Raw genomic sequence first — 20,581 nt, 5'->3', positions numbered from 1 at the left:
GAGATCGTCCGGCGGGGTGAGTCATACTTGCACATGGTCACGAGACCGGCCCAAGTCAAGAATGACTATGAAATATACCAACTAGGATTAGAGAAACCGAAGTGGATTGCGAGTGATATAGGGTAGATCAACAAAGCTGCCTGAGAATGAGGAACGTCCATTGGCCAGTATAAGATACAGATGAGAGAGCTAGTAGTGCAACATGCGGCAGTAAACGAACAGTGTCAGGACGTCATCACATCGTGTGTTCTCGTAAGTAGGGTCGTACTCGTTGTCAGTGTATATCATAGAAGTAGAAGAGCGGTCATGGCTTGCGTGGAGAGCTGACGGGCGAACCAAGCAATGTGCTGGACGGACGTTCGAGACGACTCCGCAAGCGCTCTACTTCGCGCTCGAGGTTCAGAGACTTCTGTTTGAAATCTGCCGCCTCACGCTCAGCACGACGCTTGGCGAGTTGTAGGTTGTTCTCTGACGTTTGCTATGAATGAACGCTGTCAGCCAGGAGCGGAGGGTCATATGGGTCGACATACGAGCTCATCCATTGTTTGGCGCATGGAAACGATTTTTGACTCGTAGTTCTTCACCTCTTCTTCCAGACGTGAACGCTGACGTTCCGAGTCATGCAGAGCCTTATCGGTCGTCCGATGGATTCGCGAAGTGTCCTTCGTTGATTGACTGAGTTGGCTTGTGAGTTCCTCGATCCTGGATTCCAACCGTCTCGAGCCAGTCGCAGGACGAGGCGCATTCAGCGACCTGGTCTCGAGATCGACGATTCGTAGATTGAGATCCTTGACCTGCTTCTCGAGGTTGGCCTGTAACTAATTAGCAATAGTCCGAAAAAGCTAAGTGAGAACGCCCACATTCATCTTATCAAGTTCAGAGTTCTCCACTCTGATCTTTCCAAGTTCGATCTGGCACTCGTTCGCGTATGATTCCGCCTTCTTCATCCGCTCAAAGGCCATCGAGACGCGATCGCCCTGCTCCTCGAGGGAACGCTCAAGGTCCTGTTTCTCCAGACGCAGCCGTTGCACCTCCGTATCCGACGACATCCTGTTTGTATCGACGTGATCCATCTTGATAGCCTCGAGCTCTGCTTGCAGTGCTCGGCGAGCTTTCGGTAGAAGCGTGCGATCGGTCTCCGCGTCGTTGAGTACGCTGCGAAGCTCGCGGGCTTGAGAATGAAGGGAGACAATTTGCGACTGCTGCTCTGCTTGGGCAGCAACAGACGCATCGTACGCCTTCGTGACGTCTTGGATCTTGGTCCCGAGACGCTCCTTGTCCTTCTTCCATGAACCACCAGTGTAAACCTCGTCGTCATAACGCAATTGCAGCTCGTCGTACTCGGAGCGAAGCCTACGGCTCTCCTCACGAAGGCGACTCATTGTATCTCGTTGCGACTGCAACTCTGCAACAATACATTAGTGATCCAGGGAGAATGTGTAAAGCTGTCGTCAGATCACTGACCTTCGCTCAGTTGTGCAAGTTCGGCTACAAATTTTCGGTCAATAGTTGGCTTGTAGCGACTGCACGCCGAGAACGTACCTTGATGCTTCTTGCCGGTCTGGTCCACAGCGTAGTCTCGTTTTGCTATGTCTTGCTGGTGCTGCTTACCCTCGTCCTTCATCTCTTCCGCAAGACGCTGGCGCAAGAATGCAAGATCAGACGACTCGCGGTCTTCTTCAAGCTTGCGTTCGAGTTCCTAGATGCGTTGCTCGGCAGTCTGCAACCGCTGTTCAGTCGCTTGGCGGTCCGCAACAGCTTCAGCGCGGGCTTTCTCGGCGTCAGCCAGCGCGCGCCGAGCTACAGGCAGATGTGTCACTACTGCCCATTCGTGGAGATAAGTGTGAACAAACCGAACGGCTCCGCGCGAGCTGCCTTGGCGGGCTTGATCTCGACTTCTTCGTATCGCTTAAGGTACTCGTCCGTCTTCGTCTTATATGCGTCGATTGCTTCTTGGAGTTCTGCGAATTGGTTTGATGTCAGGACAGACTCTCAATGTTGTTGTGGGATCTAATCACCAGAATGAATGGTGGCCGTGGCGGAAGAGGTGATCTCCAGCCGTTGCAATCGGGCTTGAAGACTACGCTTGATGGCTGTCACGACATGATGAACATTCTGTGTGTTGAACGGATGAGAATCACTCACCGATCTCGTCGTTCTTTGCAAGGATTTCCGCATACAGACGCTCCTTCAGGGCATTGACCTCCCCTTGCAGCTGCTTCTTGGGGCGGTCAATTCTTGCAGCTGGCGACGCTGGTCCTCGACCTCCATCTGAGTCGCGCGTTGTTGGACGACCTGTTGACATTCTGATCAGCTAGCCAGCGCATATTCCGACAAGCGGGCACCCGTACCAAGGCCTTTCGCGACTCTTCGAGACGCGTGTAGCTTTCACGTTCCTGACATTGACACTCTCGAGGGCCTCGCGCTCGCGCTGGCCCCGCACCGCGCGCTCCTCCGCAAGAATGAGCTCCGCCTCCTTCCGCCTGAGCTCGTCGTTGTTCCGCGTCGCAGCCAGGAGCGTTCGAACCCAGAACGAGACCGCCATCACAATCGGAAGCTGCGCGGCCGAATTGCCTTCTTTCTTTTGTGTAGAGATTCCAGCAGGGCAAGCCGCGCAGCTCTCTGTAGATCCGTGCGTTGAGTCCGCTGAGGCATCCGTATCAGCACCGCTACGGTCAGAATCTTCTTCATCTGCCTGCACGCAGGGGACTTGCGCGCGACGGCCTGCAGTCGCGAGAAGACGTCGAGCAGCAGCGCGCCCCTTCGCTGCGCACGCCCGCCTTGAAGAAGATCTTAGGCGTCCCGATGCGGAAGATTGACTCGTAGAGCTCGAGCGCGTCAACCATGCGCAGGCACGCCTTGCGGCCGTGCACGTAGCCGGGAGGAAGGAAGATGATTCCCGGGGCGAGTACCTCGTACCGCAGGCAGAACTCGATGAATGGGAGGCGGTCCGGGTAGCCGGCGCGCGATGCGGATGCCCTCCGTCGCACCTCAGCTGGTCGAGCACGAGCGCGGCGTCGACACGACCGGGCTCCTTGAGGGTGTTCGGGATGATGCACCAGAAGAAGTGCGGCTTCGTGCCCTAGAGCTGCATCATGAGTGACGAGAGCAGCTTTTTGTGCCATTGGGAGACGGTCCCGACGACACGCTTCTCTGCCCTACGCTTCTTGGTCATCATTGTGGCGTGCAGGAAGTTGATGCCCGTGAGGAGGGGCAACTCACTCGGCGAAGCGGGAAGGGACTTACAACGAGGGGGATAACCCGCAGGGCAAATAGCCCTTGTGCCCGGGCCGAGGTACAAGCCGATACCGGGGCGCCCAAAGCACAGGGGGCCATTCTCCCGATACTTCTGATTTGCCTCGACTACAGTGACCCGACGAATAGCATGTGCCTCCCCGGCGGGAACTCGCTCAAAACGAGGCCGCTGTCCAGCTTGACTAATGTAGAGCGCAAGGACAAGCAAGGAAATGCGGGTGCGCAGATCATACTTCAGGCCGAGATCGACTAGTTGCGCTCCCTCCTCGAGGCAAGTGTCGCCAAAGAGACTCGTCACAGTCAAGTCGCCGAGAGCCAGGGGGAGGAACCCTCGACCTCCGTTCGCAAGTCTCCCTAGTTTCTACAGGCCTCGCCTGAAGCCGTAGGGTCTCCGCTTAGACTGAGAGCAAGCTGAGTGTTGAGATCAGGACGGTAAATCGTGAGCGCAAAACTACCCTTAGCCCGGTCATCACACGCTCTGTGACCCTCAGCGAGCTAGTCGCGTCCACTTCATCAAGAAAGCTGAGGCCGTGCTCGCTTGAGTCGTGGCTCCAATCCCTTCGCTCTCATGCGATTCACATCGACGATCAGCTTACAGCTGTTCCGAAGGCCAGGATGGTAAGCGAGTGCATATTTTCGTCTCGTATCGAGGTCTGATCGCTCGCGTATCCATTGAGTTTGGAATGCCAGCTTGTCAGCACACAGTTTCGATATGCGACTTGAAGACGCTGCTCTTCACCTTGACCGTGATAAGGCTGCTCTTGAATTGAGATTCGAGATGCAGTGAAAGTGGATGAAGCTCGAGAAGACCGCATCAAAGTATAACGCGGACGCAAACCTTCGGGACGTAAAGGTACACGAGTATGTCAAGCAGCTCGAGGCGAAGCAGGATCAGACCATCGTCGAACACGTCCGCATTCTGCAAAAGGTGAAGCCACGGTCAGTCATCGAATAATGTTCAGGGTACGTGCATTGTCATCCCTATCTCCTAGCGAACGTTGAGAACGCTTGGTTGTACAGCGCACTTTCCTGCCATAAATTCTCGAGGGTGCTACATGCAGTGGTACGCGAAATCTCCGTATCTTACATACGGTTGCCTTACACGCAGCGGATGTTTAAAGGCCTCCGAGAGCGTGCGTCTGTCCTTTGACGTCCGCCAGTGGGTTGATTGGGAAGAGTCCGCGACTGTTGCTAGGCAGTACTTTCATAGTATTGTGCAACGTTTCACTTACACCTGAGCTGGCTTGCTATGAAATTCAACGTCTTCGAAACTATGTCCTCTCACGACTGCGCGTTCAGATTGCTTTCTCCGCGCGATCAGTTCATTGGCTTGTCGGGATTGCATGCGTTTGACGTCGGAAAGGTTTTCTTGACTATTTACATCTGATAACGGTCGAGTATAGTTTGCCCTTCGAAGAACGTTCCGAAGATTACACTATGATACCTCAAGCTCTGGTCGGCCAGTCTCAGCGGACTTGTGTACTATGCATTCTGGAGACAGTACCCGCCGAAAGGTGTGGGCGGTATGATGTGAACATTTGGGAGCTTCTTTTTGGCTTCGTGACCTTGTGTGTGCTTATAACGAGTACGTCGCCCCCATCCTCAGCGACAGCTCTCACAGCAACCTTTTGGTTTTTCTGCTTGTGTAGTCGTAACCTGCTGCGTGTCGTATGCGTCTCCCTTCTCTTCCTTCGGCTTTGTGGTCACTCGTACGGCAGCCGACGAGTCTCTGGTTATCTGGAGTGTCCAATACTTTGTGTCTATCCCTCCTATCCAAATTCTCATGCCGTGTGGGGTGAATAATCCGTATTGCTTTCCTCAATTGGGATAGGACCCGTCAATCGATGAATCAATTTCGAGAGTTCTATCCCACATCGTCTCTGTGGGGGTTTACAAATGGAGACTCTGCACCGTCTTCTGCGTACCATCGACGTCTGTCATTGAATCATCAGCAGTTGGGACCTCGCCCTCGATCTCCGTCGCGACTTTGATGTCAATCCTAGCAGGGCGCGGATCAGGCAGCTGTTTTGCGAAGAGACTGTGAATATGCAACGCTGTAAAGAGGTGAGTTGTGCTCACTTGAGGGGCGTTCCATCGTTCAGCTCGGGCCTGTCTCCTGGCCTTATCAATCAAATTGGGCCCGTAAGGAGAGTCCGCTCCGAATATCTCAATGCCTCTATTGGCGACCATATTGCGAGAATTGAGACTGTCATACGATGAGCTATCTAGACTCCGTCATGACCAGTTTTGACTCACACAGAGAGGAATGTGACCAAATATACTGAAGTCAGGGATATGAGGACGGGCCCGAAATGATCATCGATAATGGACCGCTCACGCTTTGTTGTGAAGGTATCAAAGGCAATCCACCAGGCCGTTCCCGGGGCTGCATACACCTAAACAGCTGGTGAGAAAGCAAACTATGCGCTGAGTTGGCGTAGCATAGTCCATACCAAGATCCAACACACAAGGTCACACACGCTGAGATCCATGTCAGTACCTGCGACAGCTGCATTTGAGATTGTTAACGGACCTCACTAACAGACCTTCATTGCGGGATTTTTGAGGTAGATACATCAGAGAAATTGACATTGAGCTTGCGTACCTGTATCTAGGATGTATAGCATGGACCTATGCACGAACGATTTTGGGCTAAGAACACAGTCAGATCAAGGGGATAGACCGACACCGCTATGAGGACACACCTTGTATCAGTATATCTTCGTTGCCTTCGTCCCAAGTATATGACGTAGTACAGAGAGCTAGTCAGAATTATATGCACAACTGCCGAGCACGCATATTTTCCTGACATAAGGGACTGTGATGTGCTCATATCAATGAGGTCGGAGCCGAGGAAAGACAGTACGTACGCCGTGCTGTTGACTCATCCGTTCCTCAAACCTTGCCATGCCACCTAGGGTCACGCTATAGCACACTCAGGCACAATTTTCGGGCGAGTGGCAATGGCCTTCTTACAGATATGTGGTCATGGCTAAAGCCAGAATTTATCAGAAATTGACAGCGTGAAAACACCCTCAGCATGGCTCACCTAGGCAAAATCCTGTCATGGGACACATGAGTGGGTAAGAATATGTCCGAGTCCGATGTTGCATGTAAGACTTACCAAACCGCCCTAGGATGCATGCGCACTATACAATGAATAGCTCGTAAGAAACAGGTCACCGTCTGGAAAGCATGTACACACAGCAAACACGATGATATGCTTGTTATTGAGACCCACTAGAATGAAGTTGAGCTTGAGAGCACCCCCTTGTGCGAGAAACATACTCATCCATACTCGCTGGACAAAAAACCTGGCATAAGTGCGCTAATCAGTATATGAGTGCCCCATCTGTCATTAAGCTTACACGAGCGATATGATGATGGAAAACTCCTATAAATGATCAGCGTATTGACGATGCCCACATTTTGCGAACGGAAAGGTAGAAGCGACGTACTGAGGTCACCGGAAGTGCCTTGTTTCAATGCACTCAGCTCCAGGTGTAATACCTCATTGTACCAGCACTCACGTCAATAGACCTGTGAAGGTATCAATATCAGAGTACATTACACATGCGTCTGATGACTCACCATAAAGCTTTTGTGTATGCCGTTTGAATGGAATAGTTGGTAACCAACGAAATGTACCTATACCCAATGTCAGCACTGGCCAAGAGCGCTCATGAGGAAAGCGGCACTACATAGCATGCATCAAGAAAACAGTGTGCAGGGTCTCGCACAATCTACACCCGGATAAGTCTTATGAGAATGGTGCGCTGTGAGATAAAGAGTGTAGGCATACAATGCACTCCACACCTGGACGCAGAAATCAAGTATGAAGAAGAAGATATTGAAAAGACTAGAAAGCTCGCACCAGAATTCGGATGTACAGATCGTCTGAGGGATAGGCCTGGATATACACGTATGTTTGGCGTAATATCAAGCCATAGAGTCTAAAGAAACAATATCTTGGTTAACAAACTCGGTGACAGAGCTTCACTTCGGCGTACATAAGACTGAAGAATGTAGCCAATAAAAAGGCCCCGTAGACATTATCCACAGAGGGAGCCGTATTCGTGGACATTGGTCGCACAGAGGCTGGTGAAGCGGCGAGGGGAAGGGATTGGAATGGTGTCTGAAGTTCTCATCTCGGGAACTGGTATTTTGACCACCAAGCCCCTGTCCGTTCTGTGGTAGAAGCTATGTGCACAGCACATTCGAAGACGGTCCGTCGCTCTTACCTCGGAACTACAGGAACCGAAAGTGATTTGTTCTCTATGCTAGCTCTGGACTCATCACATCTTGTTCAAACGGCTGCCCGTGCCCGGTGGGTGACAGAGGGGCTTGACGAACACGAGATTTGGCCAATCGCACCCTAGGACTTCATCTTTCAGCTTTAGAACTTATCAAACATCGCACAGGATGATGTACTTCTGATGTATCATAGACGGAAAGACTAGCCAAAGTTCATCTCGCCATTTGTTGAGCACCGCTTTTCTCGCCTAGAGGTTCATACACATTCATCCCTGTGGTGTGGTCGTTTATTCTAAGAGACATGAAGTTTCGGGGAAACTTCGACACTGACCTGGACAGTATCTTGTAGCATGTATCACGGTTGTTCATCTCCTGTACCTCTCTCAAGTCAGCATGAGGAGGCATCCCAACATTATATCCTGTTCGGCAACTCATCAGACACCCTATCATCCCCCCGTTGAGTCAGGTCTTTTGCAATCATGTGCATGCGCGCTCCAGACGTCACTTCCGAGTCGATGCGACCTTCCTCAGCAGGGGCTAGCTACCTAAATATAGCGTTCATGTCATCCATATACCCGCTGAGTAACAGTGTACCCTTAAACCGCATGTGGCACATTTACATCGGTGCGGTAGAAGTCGCCCATGCAGCATTAGCACGGGCGTCCCATGTTAATCAGCGCTGTAACAACATAGAATTCAGGCTTCCGAACATCGGACATGTGGTGTACGTTAAGTTCGTTCAAATAGCTTCCTCGTTGCAGATAGGGGCGGTCGCTAGCGAATCGCCCGCCAGTCAGATTGGTTCTGACCTCGTCACACGCCTGTCAGATGGATTCTGACAGCTGCCCCTTTTGCGGCGTCTGTGTGTATCTTCTCCTGTCTGATGGCATGGCCTATGTCGCTTCACAAGCATCGCCGTTACCTTTGCAGTTGAATGCGGCAGGTCTAGAGCACTCGTCTCATATGGTCCCTGCCAAGGTGAGTTGTGTCACCTTGACCGTCTTCCGAGCTTTCTTACTTCTCGTTCATAGTACCTCAGCTTCGGAGATAGTGTCACGTCAACAGACAATTATAGGAAGGACATCACGCAGAACCAGATAGGCAGTTGTGAGAGTATAGACAGCGCCTGCGATTCGTGCACTCGCTCGGCTTGTCTCGTCTCGTCTCGTCTCGTCACTCTCAGCATACCCTCCACCCCCGTCCAGTGAACGATTGGTGTTATCGAGCTGATCTCGTACAGGCAGATCATGGCGTGGACAAATACCGTAAAATGGGGAGCACCCGCGGAAATGTTAAGAGACGCACCGGAATAAATCTATCTCCGCATATGCCCGGCTTGCATCTCTGTACTGCTCATGCCTGCTCAAGCCCGTATTTTGAGGTTCCGGACACTCGTCGAATGCTTATGGCTTGGGTCCCAGCGTTTCCTGATATTAAAAGATTCAATTGCGTAACTCTTCTCCCCGAAAACCCTATTGCGTTTGTTCCAGACAGAATGGATAACCCTTTTTTTTGTCCGTGCAGAACTCCAATGTATGTGACGGAACGTTGATGATCTCTATCAGCTCTCTCAGACTTCTCGATGGACCAGCCACATGTTCAGCACTTATAGCATTTCTTAAATTAGGTAGGCAGCTGCCTAACAAAACGAATGATCCGAGTAATCTGCTATCCGACAGGAAGGTGCCTTGTCGAAGATCTTGCGGTGAAACACTCCATTGCGGCGTCGTGCGGCTGGAAGTCATGGAGAATGCCAGCTCCAATGTATTATGTCCATAAGGCTATGGTCATTTTTTTTGAAAGCGACGAGTACTCAGAAGCAGGTTGATAGGAGAACTGGGCCGTGTCTTCGTGGGAAAGAATGTCAATTCTGAAGACAGACGACACTTGGCGTCTCGGCCGGGCACTCAGTTTCAAGTCGATGTCACCGCCAAGGTCGGGTGATGTGACTTGTGGGAGCATTGGAAATCCAGGATATCCACCCTGAGCTACATTTGGGCTATGCATTGGGTCTTCTGAAGAGATGGCGATATATACTCGATGCTATACCGCTATCGCCTTCAAGGGTCTCTCCTTCCCTCCCTCACTTGTTACTTCGATTTCTCGCACACCTCTGTTGTCATGCCTTCGCCTCCTGGCGTGCCCCCGTTTGATAAGATCTATGTCATCATTACATGGGTCTCGACCGGCTTATGGGGTGAGTTTTAGAGCTTACTAACGTTATATGTGCACTTGTTCTGACAAACTGATAGGTATGAAGTAAGCTTTCGCACCAAGTACGGCGCCACATTTGTTGATATTGACTCGTGACTAGCACTGTGATTTTTGCGGGTGTATGCTATGTACTTTTCATGCGGCCCAATAGCCGCATGACTAGGGTGTAAGCAGCACTCGTCATCACGTACCAACTCACTGTTTCATTTCTTTGACATGACAGGATCCTGGGTGGAACTTCCATATTGCTCTATTTAATGATCACGACACATGTCGCCCTGTCTCTTCGTGAAGAACTGGATGCCTTCGTCGACGTCCCACCAGGCTCCCCGCCGTTCTACGCTACTCTGTACTACTCTCAGATCACCGCGAAGTATGCAATTGCCAAGAACCTCATTTACGCCATAGCGGTGAGATTTCCAGAACATATTCTGGGTTCGAGGACACTGACTTTGAATGAGAAGGTTTTCATACAAGATCTCGTCCTTGTAGGTGCACCGTGATTCTCGCAACAGATGTTATATTGAGTATGTTTGATAGATATGGCGGATGTACGTCGTTTGGACACACAACTGGAAGATCATTATAATCCCGGTGAGATATCCCAATGATCATCAACGTATTCCTAAAATCTCATGGCTGCTTAGCTTGTGGTAGAGTTAGCCCACACTGGTGCGTTTTTTTTTGCGAGCCTCTTACAGGCGACATGCCCAGGCTCATTCACAATAGCCTGTTCTCTCACCGCAATTTGCTTTGGCTTCGTCCCCGGCTATACAATCCAGACCCCCATCGTGCAGGTTCTAGCCACCACTGTCGGTTGGACGATCGAGATTGCCGTAAACGTTCTTGTAACCGGTGCCATTGTGGGCCGTCTCTGGTACATGGGCCGCCGAATCTCCTTTGCAGAATCGAAGGGATCTATCGCCATCACTCGGCCCGGTATCTACCTCCGGACTATCTTCACCATCGTCGAGTCGGGAGCACTTCTTGTAGCGGTCACCATCTCTATGTTGGTGCTATCCCATGTCGGGAGTCCCGTCGGTCTTCCTTTCATGGACGTCGCTATTCAAGTCGCGGTACGTTCACATGCTGCATCCGGCTTGTGTCTCAGCCCCAACCAAATTATGTTGTCTCATCCTACGTTTACAGGCATTGGTACCATATCTCATCGTCGTGCGGGTCGGCCTCGGGCTGACACACGCCCTGCCTAACGCGTATGAAACTTACCTTCAGACGATATCCAACGAGGAAGGGATGACGTTCCGCGTGAACACCTTCGGCACGCAGAGCGGCGGCATTGACAAGGCCAAGATCGTGCCTGGAGGGAGCCCTCTTTCCAACTCGATGACCTCGCAGGGAAATGCATCTTTGGGCGATTTCCGCGCGGCAGACGGTCCCGACACGAATGTGTGAATTCTGTCATTATGTACCATAAGGAGGGACTATAGTTTTGAATGGCGATGTAAATTACTTGCGTCTTTGTAGTTTGTGACAATGTATCGCCTATCTGGAGTATGCAATCCTGTTCCTGAGATGAAATGACCCGTATAATGCGCACATTCCAATAGGGCTATCTTCATCCTGCCTTCCTGCGGTCTGGGTGCGACGCTCCCCTCATCCCTCGACGCATTCATCTACACCAGTATATTCTTAGCAATCGCCGTGACTACTTCAGAGATATCTAGCTCACTTATGGCTCTATCGACGATTCCTCGTACCCCATGCACTTCCTGCACAAGTCCTGGACATAACGCTTGCTTTGGTCGGTCGCGTGCTAGCTGAGTTACTACCGACAGATACCTTGCGCACTCACCACCCTTCATGTTGATATCCGATCAGTAGCTCAAGTAACTAAAGTCCTCCGATATGCTTCATCCCTGCCATAGAATAAGGCGGCTCTCCACGTCTGCCTTATGATCAGAATTGAAACGACATCTAGACGCCTTGACTTCGAGTAGCCGTTTGGGCTGACACACGGCATCGGGTTGAGGCTCGATTCAAAAGTCCTCAGCCAAGTCCAAACCAACTCATGATGAAAAGCCTGCCTGCATGAGATAGTTCTAGACTACAGATACCTACGACGTTGATATTCGTGGATCTGCTCTCCAAAACGTTGCGATTGCTTTCGCCAAGTCTGCATCTGAATTGGTCTCGACATCATATTCTCGACGATAGCTAACTACTCCAACTAATATCCCATGCACAATGAAAGAACTAAACGTGAACTACACCATATGGAAGCTTGTACCCACGATCATCGAAATACTCTCTACCAGACCGTTTGAGCCCACGCCGCAATCTCCTTCAGCACTTCCGTCCGCTCAGGCTCATGCCACGCCATAATGAGCAGATCGTGCGCAGCGTCGGGGACTTCCACCCACGTCACCCGATCCTTTCCTATATCTCTTTCAAGGCGCTCGCGCGCTGTGATCATCCCGTCGAGTGTGTACTCGGCGTTACCGGCCGCCATGAAAGTGGGTGGAAGCCCAGAAAAGAGCCCGGTCTTATGATCGTGGTCGAGCTTGGAATCCGAGCTCACCACAGCACCTGGGGAGATCCAAGAGCTTCGGGCGAACTCGGGAGGGAGGGAGCCAACTAGGGCGCGCATGGTGTAGCCGGAATCAATGAAGGGCTGGGGATAGTCCGAGGATGCATTTCTGACTCTGGCGGACTGGGGACCCCGGTGCGTGCATGCCCAATCCATAGTGGGGGAAAGAAGGAGGAGTCCTGCGGGGAGGGAGAGGGAGGAGAGCTGGGCGGAGACGAGGTACCGGGCGAGGTTGAGCGCGATTCCGCCCCCCGCGGAATCTCCGGAAAGAATGATCTTGCTCGGATGGAAGCCAACGTCCTCGACGAGGTACCGATAGCCGGCAACGGCGTCGATTAGGGAGGCGGGGAAGGGGTTAGCTGCCTCGAAGGGTGCTGTAGAGGACAGACGATACTCGATCGCGAAGATCCGGACGTTGAGGTGCTTGAGATATCCTTCATAGAGCGGCCCAGTAACGTCTTTAGGGTGCGCAGAGCCAGACTGGACGCGCAAGAGTCAGTAGCCGCAGTCAGATTTTAAAGGTAATCAGGGACTTACTACGTGGGCGCCGCCTAGACGTTGGGTGGTAGGTTAGCGCATTTCCTGGAAGTGAAAATTGTGAGACTGACCATGTACGTGATACACTACGCGCTCGTCAGGCGAAGCGCGCTGACCAGGTTCGCCGTCCGGGCCACGGGGGCCATACCAGAAGCCACCCCTCCGGACCGCTTGAACGCCATTCTTCTCTGCGAGTTCGAGGATTTCGCCGACAATGAGTTCAGGGGTCTCCTTAACCCATACGAAACCGGTTTTCTTTGCGTCCTTTGCGAGGACGTCGAGCGGAGTGGGGGAAGGGAGGGAGGTCTGGTACCAACTGCCGATGACGCTGCGGACGATGTTGACCATGAGACAGCGCGTGAGAGACCAGTGGCGCCTGGGACGAAAGGTCGGAACGGCGTAGGCGACGAGCCATGCTGGAAGAGCCGCGAGCAGGTAGAATGCGAAGCCTATGGTATAGAATAGCCGCAAGGGCTGTTTCCGGAATGCGAAGGGCATGATAGTGACGACGAGGAGACTGGTGACTTCCCCTCACGACGGAAGGCGAGAGAGGTGCAGCAGCTAAGAGGGGAGTGGATGAAGCTTGAGATGAGGTGTATTGGGCACGATTTCGCCACGAGGCTTGAAGGAAGCGAGCACTGCCCGAGATGCAGAGTTTCGGGGATAACTAGGATCTATCGAAGACGGAGAGTTGTCAGGAACGCAACGCGGGCAGCATGGGGAATGAGCGGGAGTAACAAGAACCCTATGCATAGAATGCAGTTACCTTGAGTCACCTTGAGAAGCTTTGATGCCTGATCCCGGCAGCAGCTGCAAAGCCGAACTACGAGCGGTTCACTTGAGGGGCCACAATCAACCCAAGCTTCGACAACCAACGCAATACGGGACTCGCGGTTCCAGTTCCTGCATAACATGATGGGGCGAGTGCTTACCTGACAAGGCCAGCGGTGATAGGTCGCAGACGGGGACCCTGCTTTCGCATTCGGAGCTTCGATGTACAGGAAGCTCACAACGTTGTGGTGAAGACCTGAGCTTATGTAATACTCGGGTGAAGAGCTCACACTGCACGGGGGCCTAAAATTCTGCTCGGCCCGGACACGCCGATGATCAAAGAATGCGGGAGGTAAGCTGTTGGTCAAGATGCGGGCTTTGCGGACAAACATTGTTTAATTATGGCAGATGTCTGTGGTGGGCGGCTGCCATAGATGGCCTCCGATCCATCATCTGTTTGCCAACTTCAGTCGCTCTAAGCGCCGTTCCATGGCTTCGCCTCTGACGGTCTTCGGTATGCCCCTCTTCGCCTCGCGCCCAAGTGTTGCATCACACATCTGCCTAGAAGTCCGTGATCCAATCCTCAGAAGAAACCTCAGTTTGACCATCGAGTCGACTTGACATCGCTAAACTGCTTCTAGAACGGGTTCATGCGAGCCGTACCCGAGTCTCCTTGCCGTTTGGGTGTTGTAAGTCTCCGTCTTGCAATTGCAAGAATGTAATTCCCCTGACATCACACTTCTTCCAATTCGCTCAGTGTTTGCACGCAATCGTCACGCTTTCATTCAATTGACATACATCCGCGATGGCAATCATACATGCCGGTCTCAATCCCGTTCTTAGCGTACAAATGTGTTGTCAATCTTGAAGGCAAGTTGTGTAGTCTCTCTGTCAGCTGCAGCATAGCTCGCCAATGCAACTTATTCTTCGTGTTTGCCACCAGGTGACTGCCCTCGTTTACCGTCCAGAGATGCCTCTCGTCCGTCGTCTCCGCTCAGGCCTCGAGCTCATCTGTACATTCTGCTGGCTGACGTTCCTCCCTATCCTCGTCATACAGCATGCTTACGACCGCTTATGCCAATCTCTCACATCCTTCTGTCAAAAATCGTCGTTGGAATCACTCATCGATCCCGCCGAAGAATCGGAAACTGGTGCTTCACCTGCATCTGAAGACCCTTTCATGAGCGGGGAATCTACACCTGTTGCCCTTTCCATAGAACATGGCATCACGACTCCATGCATCACACGGACCATCTGCGACTTCCTCGACGCTCATGCATCCGCATCGCCTACTGCCCTCGCTGCTCAGGATATCCTCGACCGTCAACTGACATATGCCGACCTCCACGCGCGCTCCGTTCGCCTCGCGCGACAACTCAAGGACCGAGGCGTGTGCCGTGGCAGCCACGTCTGCCTGGTGCTAGAGAGGTCGCTGGAGCATCTTGTATCCCTGTTCGCGGTGCTTCGACTTGGGGCGGCGTACATCCCGCTGGATGGGACCCTTGTCCCGCAAAGCGTGCTTCGAGATGTCGTGAACGACGCTCGACCAGCAGTTATTCTAGTTTCCAAGGCGCATGCCGCACGTTCCGGGAGCGTGGAGGGGAAGTGGTACTGCATTGAAGACCTCTTAGACGCGGACGAGCATATGGGACCTGAAACGAGGTTCGACGATGCACGACCCGAGGATCCTGCATATATAATCTTCACTTCAGGTGCTACTAACTATGTAGAGTGCTACCCAGCGTTGTCGCTAATGTGAATTTTGATAGGCACAACTGGGCGCCCCAAGGGTGTGGTCGTAAGTCACTCGAATGTCGTGAATCGTACGTACTACTTTAGACAATGTTCAACAAGGTCTGACATAGGCCAAGTGGTGTGCCAGGCTCCAGGGAACCTGGGTATCACCCCCGGAACAAAGGTGGCGCAGCTGCTGAACGTCGCTTTCGACATGTGCGCCTGGGAGATCTTTGGCTGCATCTTGAATGGCGGGAGTCTTTACCTCCGTGGCCTCCGACGTGCAGACTGGATCAAGGTGATGAAGACTGTCGACGTACTCATCTGTACGCCGTCGATACTGGAACCGCACGACCCGAAGGACTACGTGAACGTGAGGGTCGTGGCGACCGCAGGCGAGCCGTGTTCCAAGGCCCTTGTGGAGCGATGGGGACATCGTGTGAAGTTCTGGAATTGCTGTGGCCCCACAGAGGTCTGTGTTCATTCCAAACTTTCCGGGGGCGTTGTGCTATACAACAGTAATGCTTCCACTCTGACATGTTTCTAATACCCATCTCGGCTCGACTTGCAGACTACCATCGTGAATACAATGGATCTCTACCATCACGGCTCGGACGTGACGATCGGACGATCGACCCCTAACAACTCAGTGTACGTCTTGGACGAAGAGCTGCACCCTCTGCCTCGCGGAGAGGTCGGCATAATGTGGGCAGGCGGGTTGGGAGTCAGTCTCGGCTACCTCAACCTTCCTGAGCTCACAAAGATGAAGTATAGGCGTGACCCATTCAGAGCAGATGGGTACGTGTGCTCATCCCTTGGGCTTCCGCACTTATTCGGATGCACTCACAACCTACACCTACGACTTCAGAGGAATGATGTACAACACTGGAGACCTCGGTCGACTGCGCGTAGACGGGAAGTTCGATCATCTCGGGCGCGTTGATGAGCAGGTCAAGGTCAAGGTAGGCACGCTCGTGACCCCTCCAAATCTAACGCAGCGAGTACTGATTGTGAATTCTGGGGCGGGTAGGGCTTCCGGGTCGAGCTAGACGGTGTTAGCGCGGCGATGCGCTCATGTGCAGGGATCATGTCTGCGTGTGCGCTCCTCATAGACGGCGAGCTGCACGGATTTTACGCCCCCAGCTCTGTCTCTGCAGCGGCGGTACTAGAGGCAACGATGGCGATCCAGCCATGTTATGCAGTGCCGTCAAAATACATCGCGTTGGATACGCTCCCTTTGACTAGGTGGGTCGGCCTGAAGTGAGTGGATGCCATATGGACATCGCTTACAGATCTTACCGTGTAGCAACGGAAAGCTTGACAAGCGGAGGCTGCAGGAGATTGCGGCGAGCCCTGGTACACACTGAGATAGTCTACATTGGGTGGTTGGCTTGTCGGTCTTGGCCACGATGATTCGGACAAACCTACGATGTGTCAGGGCGACGATTGGTGCGGGTGATTCTCAAGAATGCATCATACGATAAGGATCATGGCCATACAAGGAAATGTGTCGGATTAGGGATAAATCCCTAAACGGAAGTAGCGCACTGTGCCTACCTCCAAACCACGATCATATCTCATTCTGTGTTGGAAGTGATTCTCGAAATCTGGAAGGTGTAGCAGAGGACGGCGTATGCCAGGCCAGTGTTTTGCTTCCAGACATGGAAGTCGCATAGATTAAGGGGTAGGTTTCCCGCATTCGCCGCAGTATTTCCTCCCCCACTTCTCGGCACATATATTTATGGAGATGGTCATGTTGTAACAACCATCACGTCGAGAAGAGGAATCTCCATATCTTCTGCCGTGTGTTGCCTAAACGGGCTGGTGCAATTCCGAACCCAACGATAGTCATCAACGTCCATCTATCACCCGACCGATCCAACGTGTCTTCCAGGCCTACTTCATGCGCAACAACATCAACATCTGCATGTGCAGCGTACCCGGACATCGGATGCCGCTAAGTAGATAAGATTTGCTCATAAGGTAGGTAGGTTCGGTCGTCGTGCTCTCGCCCCTCCCCACCACGCTATCAAAGACGCATGGCCCAAACAGGTCAAGGAAACATTTTGGAGCCTTCTTGGGAGGAATATGTTCTCCCCTCCCAGGAACCTATTGGTAAAACCGCTTATACGAGGTAGCTCATGCAATACGCTTCGACCCCGTGAGCTGACGCCGAATTGCGTACTTCAGGCCTCTTTTAGGGTCGGAGTTAGTCTTTGACCAGCTGCACAACCTCGTAGATGGGTACGCCTCGCCTTAGAGAGATTGTGAACACAGAGATATTCACCCCGTATCCTGGGCACTTCCAGATTCGTAGAAGTATGCATGGGGATTACGTTTAGCACTGCATTCTCTGGCGAAGAGCTACTCGCACTTGCCAAAGAGGCTGTGATACGCTGGCGGTACGTACTGCGAATACTTTGCGCCCAACCGTCCGTCGCACTTATACATTCCAGTTTTGTGTGTCCGATCATGGCTGCGACGCCTCGGTTTGGCATCCACCACCCCAAGCTCCGCTCCTGGATTTATACGCCTCTAGCCAATCACGACGAAGCCTACAGCTGGGCGGAAGAGACGGTCGTCATGCTCGATGAGGTCATCGACCCTTCCTCCTTCATTCAGCGCATAAACATCACACGTCTTCCTTACATTCTCTCCGACGGCACCGCTCAGCACCTTCGCGTGTATGTATTCCGACCGAGCAGCCTGGTGAACGTTTTCGCCATCTTCTTCCACGGACCACACGCCATGCTCGATGCAAAACCGAACATGCAAGCATTCTCCACGTTGCTCGAGTTCATGTCCAGCCCACAAGACATCGCTCTCGCTGACCTCCCATGGGGAACAGAACACAAGAACCTCCCGACCGGCCCTGTGACCGTGACCGGAGGGCGAAGCAAAGAATGGGAGACGGTTGGAAACGCACTCTTCGCCAAGGCAGCTGGGATGCACGCAAACCTGTCAGTACGTCGTCCGCATTGACAGTCTTCTTGATAGCTCGACAGTGATCGCCTCGAAGGCTGCACACCACCTCATGCGTAGACCGAATACGGACGTGGGCACGGGCAAGGTGCAGAGAGCCTTGATCGAGCTCACAGAAGCAGAGACGGCGAGTGTCGTCCAAGCACTCAAGCGTGCGGGGTTCGGATTCGGCCACCTCGTAGAGGCCGCGACAGCTTTAGCCCTCTATGACCTCAAGCCCGTGCCAGAGGACCAGAGCGAATCTGCCCATGTGACCTTCATGGCGGGCATGTACGCTCGTTCTGTTCCAAGTCGTTGCATGCTCTAACATTCGCACTTCTTGTCAGGATCTCTCTTCACGGAAGAATGTCTCCCCCGTATAGAGACAGCAAGACACACCTTGTCTCGTCCCTGGCCATGGTGCCCATTAGCATCTCTCTCGCGGGTCTCGCCGACCTCACCCCTAAAGAGCGTCTGCTCTCTGCTCTTGCGCAGTCCAAGGCCCACTACGATGAGTACCTCGCGAACCCATGTATCCTTCAGTTCACCGCGGAGCACATGCGCATCGCCCCGCTTCTCGATGTAGATGCGTTTGGGCGGCCCGCATGCGGTATCGTGACGAACCTGGGAAGGGTTGAGAACTACTTACCGAATACCTGGCCGCGGATTGTGGAAGATTGCGGTGCAGGTGGTCCGCCTGTTTTCCGCGTGGACAAGCTGCATTTCGGGCATAGGCTGATTCCCGAGATACCGTGAGTATTCTGCATGGATTTTGAGGGACCATGAACTTAAACCGGCAACGCTAGGAACGTACACGTATGGTCCATGAACTCCAGGTTCTCGATACAGATTCAGGTGAGTCAATATCGGGTACGATAGCGAACGTAGTGTACTCACAAGGGCGATACCACAGGCGGCAGACGTCTGGGAGGAAGCAACTCCTCAAGCGTACTTGAACAAGATCGTGCAGCAGATGCTTCTGATAGTATAGATGTAGGAAGGAGATATGTAAGGCGCGACAACAGTGAAGGATGACGAGATATGTTTCGTGCGCGAGGTTTTCCTCTACTGTAACTCGGGCGCTTCATTGAAGACATTGAGGGCGAAACGACACAAGCATGAACTAGAGTAGAGTGAGGTTGGCATGTAGCACCGACGTCGTTCGTGTTGATGTTGTATCCAGCAAGCAGAATTCAGGGATGCACACCCTTGCAATCGAGTGCAGAACGTCTCTGCAACGCAGGTAACTCAGATACTGGTGCTGAGAACAGCGGTGGAAACTTACAAGTCATCATGTACACGAGTAAACGACGTCAACCAATGCTAAGAACGATCTTGCGGAGCCCAAACGATGATCAATACATGGTTGCAGTCTCTGACCACCTTGTGCACGCGAGACGTCACAGGACCCACGTCAGTGCCGCATGAGTAGGTCGTTCAAATGAATATATCTGCGATAGACTGGAAGAAGGATCACCCATAGTGGCGAGGTAGCATGTATGCATAAGAAGCCATCTTGGTGAAGCATACAATCCCGTAAAGTGATGCATGATGACCCGTGATTGAAGGACAGCAACAAAGCAGAGCAAGTCAAACGACCGCGACTGGTGAGCGCTGTTTACTTCTCTTGGGGCGTGTCCGTGATCTATTCAGCATGGAGATCTACGCAGGAAGCGATACGCGTTTGAGCCAACGAAGCGGTGGAGATAGGCAGGGAGAGGACGTACCAGGAGGCAAGCTCTACTGGAGCTTCTCTGCCTTCTCAGGGTCATTGAGCGAGACTGTATAGAGGTAGCGGGAGCACCGGATCTAAAAATTGGTCTTGGTCTTGCCGCTAGGGACTCGCGACGCATTCTTCTTTGAACTCGCTGCTAGAGGAATCGGCCGGGCGTCCGGGCGTAGAAGGATAGGAAAAGAAGGGCAAGTGAAGACTGAGGCGCGAACCGCAATGTCCCATGAGCCACGACATGTGGACCACGATCAACTAACGAGCGAGTGAGCGAATGAGCAAGCGAGACGAGCAACATTGTACTCACCATTTGGGCGTTGGTCTTGTCCCTATCGGTGCCGTTGTACGCGTCGGCGTCGCGGAGTCCTGCCGCAGTGGCTGCCGATCTCCAGCTGTACAGTTCTCGGATATTGCCGAGTGGCCGTTAGGCCCACGTTTAGCGCTCTTCGTGGGCCATCGCTTGAAGCCTTGAACGAACTCAGGGAGCCAACCCCGGTGCAAATTATGTAAATGCGCTGACGCAACATTCCTCCATATCACCAGGCCTTAGAAATGAGGATCAAGCTCTTGCAGTGCTC

The 20,581-nt window shown here is 52.6% G+C and overlaps 5 protein-coding genes across 5 annotated transcripts; 3 read left to right on the top strand and 2 right to left on the bottom strand.

Moving 5' to 3' along the window:
* Positions 1 to 304: 304 nt before the first annotated feature.
* DICSQDRAFT_169946 (uncharacterized protein) lies at positions 305 to 3,125 on the bottom strand (the record flags this gene model as incomplete). The annotated part of the gene is made up of 11 exons (XM_007365556.1): positions 305 to 478; positions 531 to 812; positions 861 to 1,405; positions 1,465 to 1,488; positions 1,543 to 1,699; positions 1,757 to 1,800; positions 1,854 to 1,961; positions 2,019 to 2,093; positions 2,146 to 2,295; positions 2,368 to 2,646; positions 2,702 to 3,125. The coding sequence occupies 11 exons, from the start codon at positions 3,123 to 3,125 to the stop codon at positions 305 to 307; spliced, it is 2,262 nt and encodes a 753-aa protein (XP_007365618.1).
* Positions 3,126 to 9,630: 6,505 nt separating this feature from the next.
* Positions 9,631 to 11,136, top strand: DICSQDRAFT_169945 (uncharacterized protein; the record flags this gene model as incomplete). Its single annotated transcript, XM_007365555.1, has 9 exons — positions 9,631 to 9,706; positions 9,762 to 9,768; positions 9,824 to 9,889; positions 9,947 to 10,133; positions 10,188 to 10,211; positions 10,264 to 10,317; positions 10,371 to 10,395; positions 10,453 to 10,799; positions 10,873 to 11,136. 9 exons carry the CDS (start codon positions 9,631 to 9,633, stop codon positions 11,134 to 11,136), a joined length of 1,050 nt encoding a protein of 349 aa, XP_007365617.1.
* An 856-nt stretch (positions 11,137 to 11,992) lies between these two features.
* On the bottom strand, positions 11,993 to 13,306 carry DICSQDRAFT_60151 (alpha/beta-hydrolase; the record flags this gene model as incomplete). The annotated part of the gene is made up of 3 exons (XM_007365554.1): positions 11,993 to 12,751; positions 12,809 to 12,822; positions 12,880 to 13,306. 3 exons carry the CDS (start codon positions 13,304 to 13,306, stop codon positions 11,993 to 11,995), a joined length of 1,200 nt encoding a protein of 399 aa, XP_007365616.1.
* A 1,453-nt stretch (positions 13,307 to 14,759) lies between these two features.
* On the top strand, positions 14,760 to 16,680 carry DICSQDRAFT_60277 (AMP-binding protein; the record flags this gene model as incomplete). The annotated part of the gene is made up of 7 exons (XM_007365553.1): positions 14,760 to 15,291; positions 15,349 to 15,402; positions 15,451 to 15,785; positions 15,885 to 16,117; positions 16,182 to 16,275; positions 16,344 to 16,558; positions 16,620 to 16,680. 7 exons carry the CDS (start codon positions 14,760 to 14,762, stop codon positions 16,678 to 16,680), a joined length of 1,524 nt encoding a protein of 507 aa, XP_007365615.1.
* An 809-nt stretch (positions 16,681 to 17,489) lies between these two features.
* DICSQDRAFT_60260 (uncharacterized protein) lies at positions 17,490 to 19,265 on the top strand (the record flags this gene model as incomplete). The annotated part of the gene is made up of 6 exons (XM_007365552.1): positions 17,490 to 17,557; positions 17,623 to 18,277; positions 18,333 to 18,565; positions 18,622 to 19,026; positions 19,081 to 19,129; positions 19,188 to 19,265. Coding segments are annotated over 6 exons (1,488 nt in total), but the record flags the coding sequence as incomplete, so codon positions are not given.
* Between the last annotated feature and the right edge of the window lie 1,316 nt (positions 19,266 to 20,581).

This window comes from Dichomitus squalens (genome assembly GCF_000275845.1).
Source record: "Dichomitus squalens LYAD-421 SS1 unplaced genomic scaffold DICSQscaffold_13, whole genome shotgun sequence".
NCBI classification, from domain to species: Eukaryota; Fungi; Basidiomycota; class Agaricomycetes; order Polyporales; family Polyporaceae; genus Dichomitus; species Dichomitus squalens.
This window is presented reverse-complemented; position numbering and strand designations above follow the sequence as displayed.